This window comes from Heterodontus francisci, chromosome 30, assembly GCF_036365525.1.
Source record: "Heterodontus francisci isolate sHetFra1 chromosome 30, sHetFra1.hap1, whole genome shotgun sequence".
In the NCBI taxonomy this organism is placed as follows: Eukaryota; Metazoa; Chordata; class Chondrichthyes; order Heterodontiformes; family Heterodontidae; genus Heterodontus; species Heterodontus francisci.
The window spans coordinates 42,132,793-42,147,442 of record NC_090400.1 but is presented as its reverse complement, the minus strand read 5'-3'; the positions used below and the strand labels follow the sequence as shown (position 1 = coordinate 42,147,442).

The 14,650-nt window shown below is 46.3% G+C and overlaps 1 protein-coding gene across 3 annotated transcripts in view; it reads right to left on the bottom strand.

The window, feature by feature from the left end:
• Positions 1-10,761, bottom strand: part of blmh (bleomycin hydrolase) — a 167,494-nt gene extending 156,733 nt beyond the window's left edge. The window contains exons 1-2 of one of the 3 annotated variants that reach the window (XM_068010433.1): positions 10,403-10,761; positions 6,067-6,264 (exon numbers count right to left, since the gene is read on the bottom strand). In XM_068010433.1, the coding sequence (XP_067866534.1) occupies positions 6,067-6,264; positions 10,403-10,412 (208 nt within the window). In that variant the 5' untranslated portion in view covers positions 10,413-10,761. Of the gene's footprint in view, positions 1-6,066; positions 6,265-10,402 lie in introns of those variants that run through there. The other 2 variants (XM_068010432.1, XM_068010435.1) reach the window with 2 other exon arrangements.
• Between the last annotated feature and the right edge of the window lie 3,889 nt (positions 10,762-14,650).

The window sequence follows — 14,650 nt, the reverse complement described above, 5'->3', positions numbered from 1 at the left end:
ACTCAGCAAGTCAGGCAGCTTCTATGGAGAGGTCCAGAATTTGACTGGGCCACTTGGAATGGAGTTCAGAGGTGGGGAGGACCATGAAGTGGGAGTGAACCACGTTCGACTGGAAGTCCGACGTCTTTACATCGCTTCCAGATCTTATTAATGGCAGTAACCATTGAGAGCGGACTTTGCCTATCAACACAGCGGGACACTAATTAAAAAGGTATTCGAAAGGCCCATTAACAGCAATTTAACAGCGCATTTCACCGATGGCACACAGGATCCATGGGGCTTCAGAGCCTCACCAGCTTAAACAAGGCGGCAAGGAAGCGGGGGCCAAGAGCTGGATCTCTCGGGCAGCCACTGGGAGAGCCAGCATGGGCTGGCAGGACGGGTGGTACAGAGGGCACTGCCAGATGACAGCATAAGCAGGGAGGAGGTTCAAGCACTGAGGGGGCATGCTGAGTCAGAGGGCAATGGCACTTGCTTCACAGAGACTACTGAGGGAAAAGTTTGGTGGTGTGGGGATGTGTGGCAAGGCCAATCTGGACAGAAGCCTAGGATTAAGAGAGGCCTCCTGCCATGGCGACATCCATCCAGTTTTTTCAGGGCCTCTGTTGAGGAGGAGCAGCAGCTCAGAGGGAGGGAGGTCCAAACTCTGGCAAGGGTACATCAGGAATCTCAGGAGCTGCAAGAGGGCCAACTTCAGGGTGGACACGCCAGAGAAGGGTGCAGAGGTGCATGCCAACAGACTCCTGCGCGCAGAAGAGGCTATCCCCAAGAGAGAGAGTACCGCCTGAGGCTCAACTATCTCCAAGGTCAGAGCGGCCATATGAGCAAAGACTGAGGCTCTCTACGTCTTGCTGCTGGTGAGCCAGTGGCATTGAATATCACCTTGGCTCTCAAATTCTATGCTTCTGTCTCTTTCCAGGGATCCACTGGGATCATGTGTGGTATTTCCCAGTCTGTGACGCACTGGTGCATCAAGAAGGTGATCACTGCCATGTTCAAGAGGGCCAGCGACTATGTGCACTAACACACCAATCCAGAAAATCAGGCAAGAGGTCTATCAGATTTGGGGCCATCACTGGATTCCCCCAGGTGTAAGGTGTCATCGACTGCATGTTGCCATCAAGGCTCCCAGAGACCAGCCAGTGGCCTTCAATCAACAAAAAGTGCTTCCATTCCATCAATATCCAACTGGTCTGCAATCACTGAAAGCACATCCTTTGGCTCTGTGCATGGATCCTGGGAAACAGCCACGATGTCTTCGGGAGTCCCAGGTGCCACAGATTTTCAGGACCCCCACTCACCTTCAGGAATGGATTCTTGGAGTCAAGGGCAACCCACTAAAGACATGGCTCCTCATGCCTGTGAATAACCCATGCACACATGTAGGAGAGGTACAACACCTGCCATCGGTCAAGCCAAACGACCATCAAGCAGGCCACAGGGTTTCGGAAGATGCAATTCAGGTGCCTAGATCGGTCCAGTGGAGCCCTTCAAGATACCCCAGCAAGGGTCTCGCATATCATGGTGGTCTGCTGTGCTAGGTGTTGAATAATGAGGACATTGCTGATTACGATGCAAGACGAGGGACCCCCTTGGACCACCGGCAAGGCACAATGAATTACGTGCAAGGGAGGCTCAGGATGCCCAAATACATAGCCGCTTCCTGTGACCCTTCAGCCCTTTCAGAAACATTTTAATAAAGCCTTACCTTTAAATCAGGCCTGCTGTTGCCTCCTTCATTTGGCACACAATCACCCAGTGCCCAGTGACAAGACCAAGGAACGTAAAAAAGACACAACTCACTCCATTACTTGCAGCCCATTGAGGAAGCAAGGCTGTACAGCAGAACAAGAAGAATTGGAATAAGCAGCAGCAATAGCGAACAAAAGATTTATTGAGCGGCACAACAGAAACGAGGCTTTACGCCTACATTAGCTAAAACCCATGAACACTAGGTGCAGTTGGTGCTCTTCTCAACTCTCTTATTTGTGCTCCTACGTGGTGCTACCCCGGTGCATGCAGCCTAGTTGGAGGCAGGCTGCTGATTGTGCGGCCCCATGGCTTGGGATGACCTTGGCAGCCGTCCTCTGGCTGCCTGAGGCCTGGAGGGCCCTGGCATGTTGAGAGGCTCCTGCACAGGTGCGACCCGCCTCTGTCATCATGGCTACCCAAGGCACTGATGTCACTGGGAGAGGGGCCGAGGAACTGTGGAGCTGCTGTCCACACTAGGAGCGCCCCAACAGGAGCCCCCAGAAGCAGAAAAGGCAGTAGTTCCTCCTCTACTTGTTCTTCTCAGGTCAGCATGGGTACAAGGACCCAGAATCATTGCAGCACAGAAGGAGGCCATTCGGCCCATCGTGTCCGCACTGGCTCTCTGAAAGAGCAATTCCCTCAGTTCCATTCCCCTGCCTTCCCCCCATAACCCTGCACATTCTTCCTTTTCATATAACTGTCTAATTCCCTTTTGAATGCTTCAATTGAACCTGCCTCCACCACACACTCAGGCAGTGCATTCTAAACCTTAACCACTCGCTGCGTGAAAAAGATTTTCCTCATGTCACTTTTACTTCTCGTACCAAATATTTGAAATCTGTGCCCTCTCGTTCTCGATCTTTTCACAAGTAGGAACAGTTTCTCTCTATCTACTCTGTCCAGACCTCTCATGATTTTGAATACTTCTATCAAATCTCCTCTCAGCCTTCTCTTCTCCAAGGAAAACAGTCCTAACTTCTCCAGTCTATCTTCATAACTGAAATTCCTCATCCCTGGAACCATTCTTGTGAATCTTTTCTGTACTCTCTCCAATGCCCTCATGTCTGGTCTTAAGTGCAGCACCCAGAACTGGACGCAATACTCCAGCTGAGGCCGAACTAGTGTCTGATACAAGTTCAACATAATTTCCTTGCTCTTGTACTCATGCCCAGGATACTCTATGCTTTACTATCAGCTCTCTTAACCTGTCCTGCCACCTTTAATGACTTATGCACGTACACACCTCGGTCTCTCTGCTCCTGCTCCCCCTTTAGAATTGTGCCCTTTATTCTATATTGTCTCTCCATGTTCTTCCAACCAAAATGAATCACCTCACATTTCTCTGCATTGAACTTCATCTGCCACCTGTCTGCCCATTCCACCAACTTGTCTATGTCCTTTTGAAGTTCTACACTATCCTCCTCACAGTTCACAATGTTTCCAAGCTTCGTATCATCTGCAAACTTTGAAATTGCGCCCTGTACACCAAGGTCTAGGTCATTAATATACATCAGGAAAAGCAAGGGTCTCAAAACTGACCATAGGGGAACTCCGCTACAAACCTTCCTCCAGCCTGAAAAATATCCATTAACCACTACTCTTTGTTTCCTGTCACTCAGCCAGTTTCGTATCCATGTTGCTACCGTCCCTTTTATTCCATGAGCTACAAGTTTGCTCACAAGTCTGTTGTGTGGCACTGTATCAAACGCCTTTTTAAAGTCCAAGTACACCACATCAACAGCATTGCTCTCATCAACCCTCTCTGTTACCTCCTCAAAAGAAAAACCCAGCAAATTAGTTAAACATAATTTTCCCTTAAGAAATCCATGCTAGCTTTCCTTAATTAACTCGCATTTGTCCATGTGACTATTGATTTTGTCCCGAATTATTTTTTTCTGGAACTTTTCCCACCACCGAAGTTAAACTGACTTGGCCTGTAGTTGCTGGGCTTATCTTTACACCTTTTTTGAACAAAGGTGTAATGTTTGCAATTCTCCAATCCTCTGGCACCTCCCCTGAGTCTAAGGAAGACTGAAAAATTATGGCCAGTGCGTCTGTGATATCCACCCTCACTTCCCTTAGTATCCGTGGATGCACCTCATCCAGCCCTGGTGCCTTATCCACTCTAAGTAGACAGCCTGTCTAATACTTCGTCTTTATCAATTTTAAATCCATCTAGTGTCTGACTTACCTCCTCTTTCAACATTGCCTGGGTTGCATCTTCTTCCTTGGTAAAGACAGATGCAAAGTATTCATTTAATACTTCAGCTATGTCCTCTGACCCTGGTGGAAACTCCAGGTGCCTTGTCCCCCTCTTGCCTTGCCACTGCTGCATACAGCTCAAGGACAAAGCGATGGCACCAAGGTCTGCGCGCATCCCCAGATTCACTCAGTGGTCTGCTGGATCAGGCTCTCCATGAGTGTCACCAATCACTCCATGGAGGAAGCCATGTGCACATGCCAGAGACATGGCAGCACTCATGGCCTGGATGGACTCCTCCATTGTCTATGCATGGGTGTACATAGACTCTGGAAGCTCCGCCAGATGTTCACTCACCTCTCGCTGCAGCAGGTGCCATGTTGCAAACGACTCCAGAGGCATATCTTCAGTCTGGATCTCAGCATGGGCCTGGCCTCCCACAGTCCTCCAATCATCAGTAGCCTCCGCTGTCACAGCCTCCGTCAGCTGCTCGGGGGCGTCAGTGATGTGCTCACCAGCTAGTGACCCTGAATCTTCTCATGAACCCACACCCAAAGTGAGAGTATCCGCGCTGGTGGAGGATGCTGGGGAATGATGTGACACTGCGCCCTCCAAGGAAACCCCCTTTGAGGTGACCGGCTGGCCCCCGGTCTCTCGGGCTCTGCGTCCTTCAGCATGACGCTGATCTGCATGAGAACAGAAACACGGAAGGATTAAGGGTTAGCACCGCAGCCTCACAGCTCCAGCGACCCGGGTTCAGTTCTGGGTACTGCCTGTGCGGAGTTTGCAAGTTCTCCCTGTGACCGTGTGGGTTTTCGCCGGGTGCTCCGGTTTCCTCCCACAGCCAAAGACTTGTAGGATTACTATAAATGGGTGGTTGATGGTCGACACAGACTCGGTGGGCCGAAGGGCCTGTTTCAGTGCTGTATCTCTAAATAAAATAAATAAAGGGCTTTTCATTTCCTCATCCCATCTCTGCCTGCTGTGGAGCTCCAGGTGTCCAGTTGTGGACCCGTGAGCACTATGCCTGGTGTGTGCCAGATGCATCTTTGTGCACTCGTTCATTCGCTTTCTTGGGTGGGCCCTCCTGTCTCGCCAACATCAATCATGCGGCTGCCCTGGTGCCCTGCCATTTCCAAGGCTTCCTCCTCCATGGGGGTCAGGATATGAAGGTATGGTACCTCTCCATCAGTCTTGGCCCTTTGTTTACTGTTGTGTGCCATCCTCTCCTACAAGCACAAGAAGGAAGACCATTAATTTCTCCATAGATACAAGCACAACACCTTTGCTGGTGGCAGCCCAGTGGTCCATGATGGGGGCACATGAATGCCACCTGCATACGGCCACTATCGAGTGACCTAGTGACGGTCAGCAGTAACGACTGGCGCCTCTCACCGAGATGCAGTCATGCCTCTGACAGGATATGCTGCTTCCTGCCACCTTGCCACCAACTGGGTAGTCACTCCCTCTCACCAAGTGTACCCTCTCGCATTGCCCCATGCAAGCCCCAAAGGGAAAAGAGATTTGGAGTACTTACCTTGGTGGACGAAGGAGGTCACTGCTGTGCTTGCAGCACTGTATACAGATTCGGGGGAGGGGAGGTCACCCCACGACTGCTGACCTCCTCTACCATCTCTGTCCAGGTTTGCTTGGTCTGGTCAGCCAGTCTCCTCTTCATGTCCCTTGTGAAGAGGACCTCCTGCCTTGCCCTCACAGCCTGCAGGACAACCTACAAGGGAGGCATCACTGAACCCTGGGGCCACCTGGGGTCTTCCTTCTTGCTGCAGGCTTCTGGTCAGCTCCTTGGTTGGAGGCAGCAGTTTTGTTGCTGGCTGCTAAGCATTTTTTTTTGCTTGTAGCTGCAGAATGTCTAATCCCATCAAACGAAAGTCACAATCCTGACCTTGAAATTCCTTCCCACATTGTAAACAGGGTGAATTCCAAAAAATTAGGGTGACAAACATTGAAGTTAGCATTACTCAAGAAATACTAAAGGCAAATATCAAATCACTGCTATAATTAAGCATTTATTTGGCATAATATCAACGTTCCAAACTAAATGTTGTGGTCACAGCTTTTGACTAATTCGGAATAGTTCACTGGATGGCCATTACCTGAACTTTTCTGGTTTGTAACTGGCTTTCCTTCTGCAGGGATGGCATGTTCGAATTCCTGCGACGTTTCCTGAACAACTTGTCGGTGAAGGTAAGCTTGTAGAAGGTCACCACTGGTTGCTACATTCTGGGCAAAGTTGTAATGTAGCACAGCCTTGAAGTTTTTGGTGAAAGCCGCCACTTTCTCCAGACAAAGACCTATCACAATAAGCAAAAGTAACAGCTAAACTTAATGTCTTGCAAACAATTGCATCTGATGGTTTCCAACACTCGTTAACACGCATCGGGTTTATTGCATTATATTCGGTCATCTAATTCTAGCCAGTACGGAGCTACATTATGAAAGTGATGTTAAGATTGCACAAGCAGTGATTTTGAACTGTTCTTGAATAAGATAAATCAGTTACTGGATAGGATGCTTAAATCATGCTTAGGTTTTGTTTTGCAATTTTAAACCTCTAGCACAGACCTACGCCCAGAAGGAATGCATATAGGGAAGTTTGGATAAGGAGATTAGTGAGCCATGCAGGATTTTCCAACAGTTCCCCAATTTTCATTATATGTTTCTGGCAGAAAAAACTCTACCCTGGGTGATCTTATTTGTATCCATATATAGATCAACTCTAGCTCGTATCTAATCTAATGTCCGTCTAATACCTAAATGCAACATAACTTGGCCATCTGATTATATGATTTTATCAGGAACCTGAAATCAGGTTAAAAAAACAAGATGTCAGGTTTTTTTTTTAAGTGGGGTGAGGGAAAACAGTAAATAAAACAGATGTTTGTAATCAGAAAACTTTAGGTTTAATTAGCAACAGCTTTTGGAATGAATAAATAACACATTTCAAGTAAATAAATGCAAGTGTCATCATAAAGTATAAAAGGGACAATTCAGTGAAGCTTGCGACCTTGCTAGGTGCAAGCAGAAGGTTGCAGAATCAGGCTATAGCCTTATCTTAAACCCATTGTCTCACCCAGCAGGACTGCTCACCAGGACCAGTCTCTTTCAAAATTACCCCAGCTACATTATAAAATCATTGCTGTACATCATCAGCTAGAGCCTCAGTGCCTCCTCCCCCAAAGAAACATCACTCATCTGTCTGCACACAACACCAACAACTGAAGGTATGTATAGTCTAGGTGTCTGCTGTTGAGTGCTACGGAGAGGTGGTGACATGTTCCATATGCCAGAGAAAAGCGAACACATTTGCAGTGGATATTCCAAACTTTCCTCCCATATTTTAGAATTCATCTACGGGAGGGCAGGAGAGGGTTGGTAAAATAGCTTTAACCCTAGAAAATTAAGCAAAGAGCTCAGAATCAAATGACACGAGACATCACCTCATGGCCAGCAGTAACTCACTGCAGGTCACTGTGGCCTCAAGTGACTTAACATTAAAGACAGACAGACTTTGGAAATATATAGCAGCTACTTCACTTCAAAAAGTAATTCATTGTGTGGCATGTTGAGAATCTAATGAGAGTCAGTGTTAACTATATCATTTACCAATAATTATCGATATGAAACTAGTGGCAAAGACGGTTGTGCAAGGAATATCTGAATGTTAAGAAGGTAAGGAAGTAGTTGCTAGTATTGTATTTATTTTATCAAAGTTCACAAAATAGTTTATAACTACTATAAGTCATCAAATATAACAATGTTCCTGCTAAGTTGCATATATGCACAGCCGTGAAGCAGCCTGGAAGGTAACGTGTAGGCTTTGTTCAGTGCTAAATACTACATGCAAGAAAATAAATTTATGGGCGAGAACACTCGCAGTGCACAATACAAGTTTACAGGGAACATTGCCCAGCAACTAGTTTAGTTGCAGAGAAACTTAGCTTCTCTGTTTCAAAGAGTTAACTTCAAGAACATGGAGAGGCACGATTTTTGTTCCACTGCAGGTGCCTTTTTTGAAGAAAATAAAACAGATGTAGTGTTCACATCTGTCTACCAGCTCCATTGGTTCCTTCAGCCTGGAGATTGGGCCAATCAGCAGCAAACAGATGGCGCCAGCCATTCGTTACACTTGGCCAAAGACTTTTTATGAGTTTTTACAATGAAACTGACTGTAAATTAGAGAGCCAAAACAATCAGCACCCTCCACAGAGGTTCTGGAACCTGCGTGAATAGGGCAAGCAATTGCATATCCTTTTAACCAGAGTGGTGAAGCATTAGAGTCTGAACTAGGAAGTGTAAATTAGAGTAGTTAATTCAATGTCAAATCAGGTACAGAAAGCAAAACAAAAAGAGGGGGAAAATATAGCTTTAGAGAGAGAGAAATGAGAGACAGAAAAAGTAAGTTTTTCCAAAATCTCCAATCATTAAAATCTGAATGAATGAGACTCCACACTTGTCAAAGGTAATGTTCAGTGCCAAGAGAAATTGTTTGGTAATAATTAACACTTATAACACTGTTAGACGTTTACTTATATTGGAATAGACAAGCCCTAACATACTCTGGTGAGTTTATTGAGTTCTCCTTCTTTGGCCTCCTTGTCTCGAGAGACAATGGGTAAGCGCCTGGAGGTGGTCAGTGGTTTGTGGAGCAACGCCTGGAGACCAATATTAGAGTGACAGGCTCTTCCACGGGTGCTGCAGAAGAAATTGTTTGTCGGGGCTGTTACACACTTGGCTCTCCCCTTGCGCTTCTGTCTTTTTTCCTGCCAACTGCTAAGTCTCTTCGACTCGCCACACTTTAGCCCCGCCTTTATGGCTGCCCGCCAGCTCTGGCGATCGCTGGCAACTGACTCCCACGACTTGTGATCAATGTTACAGGACTTCATGTCGCGTTTGCAGACGTCTTTAAAGCGGAGACATGGACGGCCGGTGGGTCTGATACCAGTGACGAGCTCGCTGTACAATGTGTCCTTGGGGATCCTCCCATCTTCCATGCGGCTCACATGGTCAAACCATCTCAAGCACCACTGACTCAGTAGGGTGTATAAGCTGGGGATGTTGGCTGCCTCGAGGACTTCTGTGTTGGAGATACGGTCCTGCCATCTGATGCCAAGGATTCTCCGGAGACAGCAAAGATGGAATGAATTGAGACGTCGCTCTTGGCTGACATACGTTGTCCAGGCCTCGCTGCCATAGAACAAGGTACTGAGGACACAGGCCTGGGCCTGATACACTCGGATTTGTGTTCCGTGTCAGTGCGCCATTTTCCCACACACTCTTGGCCTTATGTATAGGTTACATAAGTACCGCAACATCACATCGTTCAAATGTATCCAAATGCCCAGTTTCTCAGCAAGATACCCGGTTAGACTGCAGCTTCTGGAGGAGCAGGGCATCTTGGACAGCAACTTCCTGATTTCCATGCTTACCCTCTTTGGCCTCACTGTTACTTCCACTGGAAAAATCAGGCCTGATTGATATGCACTATCCAGAGAGCTAAATTGAAGAGAATACTCCACGCTCCTGCCTTCTACCCAACAATCACATGTCAGATCAGTTTGCCACTGCTCTTCCAGTGCAAAGAGGCGTCAATGACCGAGTATTGCACACTGGCACATTCCCATGTGCTGAGGGATGGCACTGAAGTTTGAGACAGCTGCCGCAAAGGCTCAGTGGGGAAAGGACACTGCGTAAGGCCCCCCTTGCCATAGTATACCGTGGGACTGGAACCAGTGTAAAACCCCTCGGGCTGTATGCAACAGAGAATGTTTAACATAGAATGTAAATGTAATTGTAAATATAACCAGTAAAAGCAATTGTAGTGAAAGAAACTAATCTGGCACTTTGTATAATGTTAAATTTGAACAGTTATGTAATATATTTTTAAAAATTTAAAGAAAGTTTTTTTTTGGCGGGGGGGGAAACTTGCATCCCACTCAATTTTCAGGTGCACAGAGACTGGCAATACAAATCTTGCAAACAGACAATCTGAAGGAAACATTATCCAATCAAAAATGTATTTCATCCCCCTTTGTTCAACTTATTTTCAATTCTTATTCCTTTGCAGTTAACATTGCTCCTTACAAAATGTGAGCAGTGCAGCTTCAAGAGGCAACAGCGTTTTGGAGTTAATTGGAAGTTCAGTACAAAAGGAGATCCGTAATCCCTGAACTGGTACATACGCTTGCTGGCTGCAGGCCTTAAATCTGCCTCAGCATTCACTGAGCTCTACCCAAACCCCATTTGCAGCGAAGCTACACGTTCACTCAGACTGGGGACCGGGCGAGCACAGGAGAAGCTGCCACCGACACAGACAGGGAGCTCCTGCATTGTCACTCAAGTGTCACAAAAGGTTGGCTCAGCTCTAGTCAGCACAATCAACAATCATTAACACAGGCAGGCTGCAGAGAGGGGGAGGGAGAAGGTTCTTACCCGCTGCCATTCTGCGCAAAGAGAAACAAGAAAAGTTCCCTTCTCCAGCAGAGACTAATTTCTACAACTTTAAGGATTCGCGATGAGTGAAAATGGCTGCAGTTTCTTAAATAAATAACCGGAAACCGGAAACAGAGACAACTCTAGCCAGTCGACAGGCAAGAGGCTGGTCTCAGCCTGGGATCTCTCTGAGGAGGCTGCGGCGTCTGTTTAAGTGCGGTGTTGGGACCACGGTCCACGCCTTTCCTTGGCATTGGGGTTGCATCTTGTCATTTATTTCAAATGGCAAAGAGAAAAATGCAACACTCTGTGACACACCCTGTCAGCAGAATGCGTGGCGCTTGTACAAAGGCTGCAGCATTTTTATGCCTCTCTTTAAAGACACCCCTCCTCTATTCTATTTCAACACCGGAAGCGCTCCATCCCCGTAATGAGTTGTACGGTCGACAAAAATAAGGCTATTGCAAACGTTTAAAATGTATTTATTTCATCATCTTATTTTGATTGGTGTTGAAGGACGCTCCCATAAGTTGAAAGAGCCATGCATTCAGTGGAAGGTCCTCCTCCCCCCACCCAAAGAGTGCACTTTTCATAAGTGGCAGTGGGGGTACAATTAGCATCAGTGGCCCGAGGTTCGGAAGGAAAGAAACAGTTAGGGCTTCTACTCCTCCTTCCTTTCCCATAGCCCTGGTTGGAGGTACGCATGGGCCAAGATGGGGAGGGTGAACAGGCAGCTGTCGTGGTCCACATCGGAACCAACAACATAGGTAGAGGGATGTGGTCCTGCACTCAGAATGTAGGGAGCTAGGTAAGAAGTTAGTAAGCAGGACCTCAAAAGTAGTAATCTCTGGAATATTCCCAGTGCCACGTGCGTGAGTATAGAAATAGAAGGTTAAGACAGATGAATGCGTGGCTGGAAAGATGGTGCAGGAGGGAGGGCTTTAGATTCCTGGGACGTTGGGACCTGTACAGGCCGGACAGGTTGCACCTGAACAGAGCCGGGACTGAGTTCCTTGCGGGACATTTTGCTAGTGCTGTTGGGGAACGTTTAAACTAGTTTGGCAGGAGGATGGGAACCTGAGGGTAGACTCAGTCGGGACAAAATCAGAAATGAAAATGGAAAGCAGAAACTTAATGGATGAGTCTGAAAGACAGAGGAAACAAAGGTTAGAAAATAAAAAGAGTTTGCAGTGCTCAAGGGTATCGACTTCAATGCAAGGAGTATAGAAAATAAAGCAGATGAGCTGAGGGCACAGATAGACGTGGCTGTATGATATCATAGCTATTACAGAAACATGGCTTCAGGAGGGACAGGAATGGCAGCTCAGCGTTCCTGGTTACAGGGTTTTCAGACGCGATAGGGAGGGGGATAAGAAAGGAGGGGGAGTGGCAATTTTATGTCAAGGAAACTATTACAGCTTTGAGGAGGGATGATATGTTGGAAGGTTCATCAAATGAGGCCATATGGATTGAGCTAAGGAACAAAAAAGGGGCAATCACACTGCTGGGAGTATACTATAGACCCCCAAACAGTCAGAGGGAGATAGAAGAGCAAATATGTAGGCAAATCTCTGAGAAGTGCAAGAACAACAGGGCAGTAATAGTAGGGGATTTTAACTGGGATAGTTTTCGTGTGAAAGGAATTGAGGGAGCAGAATTCTTGAGGTGCATTCAGGAGAACTTTATTGGCCAGTATGTAGCAAGTCCAATAAGAGACGGAGCAGTTTTAGGAAATGAAAATGGGCAGGTGGAAGGAGTGGCAGTGGGAGAGCATTTTGGTGGTAGTGATCATAATTCATTCAATTTTAACATAGTTATGGAAAAGGACAGAGATAGAACAGGAGTTAGAGTTCACAATTGGGGCAAGGCCAATTTTACTAATCTGAGTAGTGATTCAGTGAAAGTGAACTGGAAATAGCTACTTGAAGATGAATCAGTGTCAGAACAGTGGGAGGCAGACAAAGGGGAGATTCAAGGGGTTCAGAGTAAACATGTTCCCACAAAGAAAAAGGGTGGGACAGCCAAATCTAGAGCCCCATGGATGTCAAGAAGCTTACAGGGTAAGATAAGGCAGACAAGGAAAGCTTATGTCCAACACCGAGAACTCAATACTACAGAAAGCCGAGAGGAGTATAGAAAGTGGAGGGGTGAAATCAAAAAGGAAATTAGGAAAGCAAAGAGAGGGCATGAAAGAATATTGGCAAGCAAAATCAAGGTGAACCCAAAGATGTTTTATCAATACATTAAGAGTAAGAGGATAACTAAGGAAAGAATAGGTCCCCTAAAGACCAAAAAGGTAACCTATGTGTAGGGGCAGAAGATTTTGGTATGGTTCTTAATGACTGCTTTGTGTCTGTCTTCACAAAAGAGGGAGATGATGCAGATATTGTAGTTAAGGAGGAGGAGTGTGAAGTATTGGATGTGATAAACATAGGGAGTGAGGAAGTATTAATGGGATTAGCATCCTTAAAAGTTGATAAATCACCAGGGCCAGATGAAATGTACCCTAGGCTGTTAAAAGAAGCAAGAGAGGAATTAGCAGAAGGTCTGACCGTCATTTTCCAGTCCTCATTGGCTAAAGGTGTGGTGTCGGAGGACTGCTAATGTTGTACCTCTGTTTAGGAGCGAAGGATAGACCAAATAATTACAGGCCAGTCAGACTAACCTCAGTAGTGGGCAAATAATTGGAATCTATTCTGAGAGACAGGATAAACTGTCACTTAGAAAGGCACAGGTTAATCAAGGATAGTCAGCATGGATTTGTTAAGGGAAGATTTTGTTTGACCAAATTGATTGAAATTTTTGAAGAAGTAACAAGGAAGATAGATGAGGGTAGTGCAGTTGATGTGGTCTACATGGATCTTAGCAAGGCTTTTGACAAGGTCCCACATGGCAGGCTGGTTAAAAAAATAAAATCCCATGGGATCCAGGGAAATGCAGCAAGGTGGATACAAAATTGGCTCAGTGGCAGGAAACAAAGGGTAATTGTTGACGGGTGTTTTAGCGACAGGAGGGCTGGTTCCAGTGGTGTTCCGCAGGGCTCAGTACTGGGTCGCCTGCTTTTTGTGGTATATATTAACAATTTGGATGTAAATGTAGGGGGCATGATCAAGAAGTTTACAGATGACACAAAGATTGGCCGTGTGGTAGATAGTGAGGAGGGTAGCTGTAGACTGCAGGAAGATGTTGATGGTCTGATCAGATGTGCAGAAAGTGGCAAATGGAATTCAACCTGGAGAAGTGTGAGGTGATTCATCTGGGGAGGTCAAACAAAGCAAAGGAATACACGATTAATGGGAAAATACTGAGAGGTGTAGAGGAAGCGAGAGACCTTGGAGCAAATGTCCACAGATCCCTGAAGGTAGCAGGTCAGGTCGATAAGGTGGTTAAGAAGGCATATGGAATCCTTTCCTTTATTAGCCGAGGTATAGAATATAAGAGCAATGAGGTTATGCTGGAACTGTATAACTCATTGGTTAGGCCACAACTTGAGTGCTGTGTGTAGTTCTGGTCACCTCATTACAGAAAGGATGTAATTGCACTAGAGAGGGTACAGAGGAGATTTATAAGGATGTTGCCAGGACTGAAAAAATGCAGCTATGAGTAAGGATTGGATAGGCTGGGGTTGTTCTCCTTGGAACAGAGCAGGCTGAGGGGAGATCTGATTGAAATGTACAAAATTTTAAGGGGCCTGGATAGAGTGGAGTGAAGGGGTTATTCGCCTTAGCAGAGAGGTCAGTGACGAGGGGGCATAGATTTAAAGTGATTGGTAGAAAAGTTAGAGGGGAGATGAGGGAAAACTTTTTCACCTAGAGGGTGGTGGGGGTCTGGAACTCACTGCCGGAAAGGGTAGTTGAGGCAGAGACCCTCAACTCATTCAAAAGGAGTCCGGATATGCACCTCAAATGCTGTAATCTGCAGGGCTACGGACCAAATGCTGGAAGGTGGGATTAGAATAGGTGGATGGTTTATTGGCCGGCAAAGACACGATATGCCAAGTGGTCTCTTTCTGTGCCTTAAACCTTCGATGATTCTATGAAGGGAGGATAGTGCTTTGAAACCTCTCATGGTCAAATCACTCAACAATTTTTTTTGTTGGAAACCATTTAGATATTTTTGGTAAAATGAAAGCAAAATACTGCAGATGCTGGAAATCTGAAATAAAAACAAGAGATGCTGGAAATACTCAGATCTGGCAGCATCTGTGGAGAGAGAAGCAGAGTTAACGTTTCAGGTCAATGACCCTTC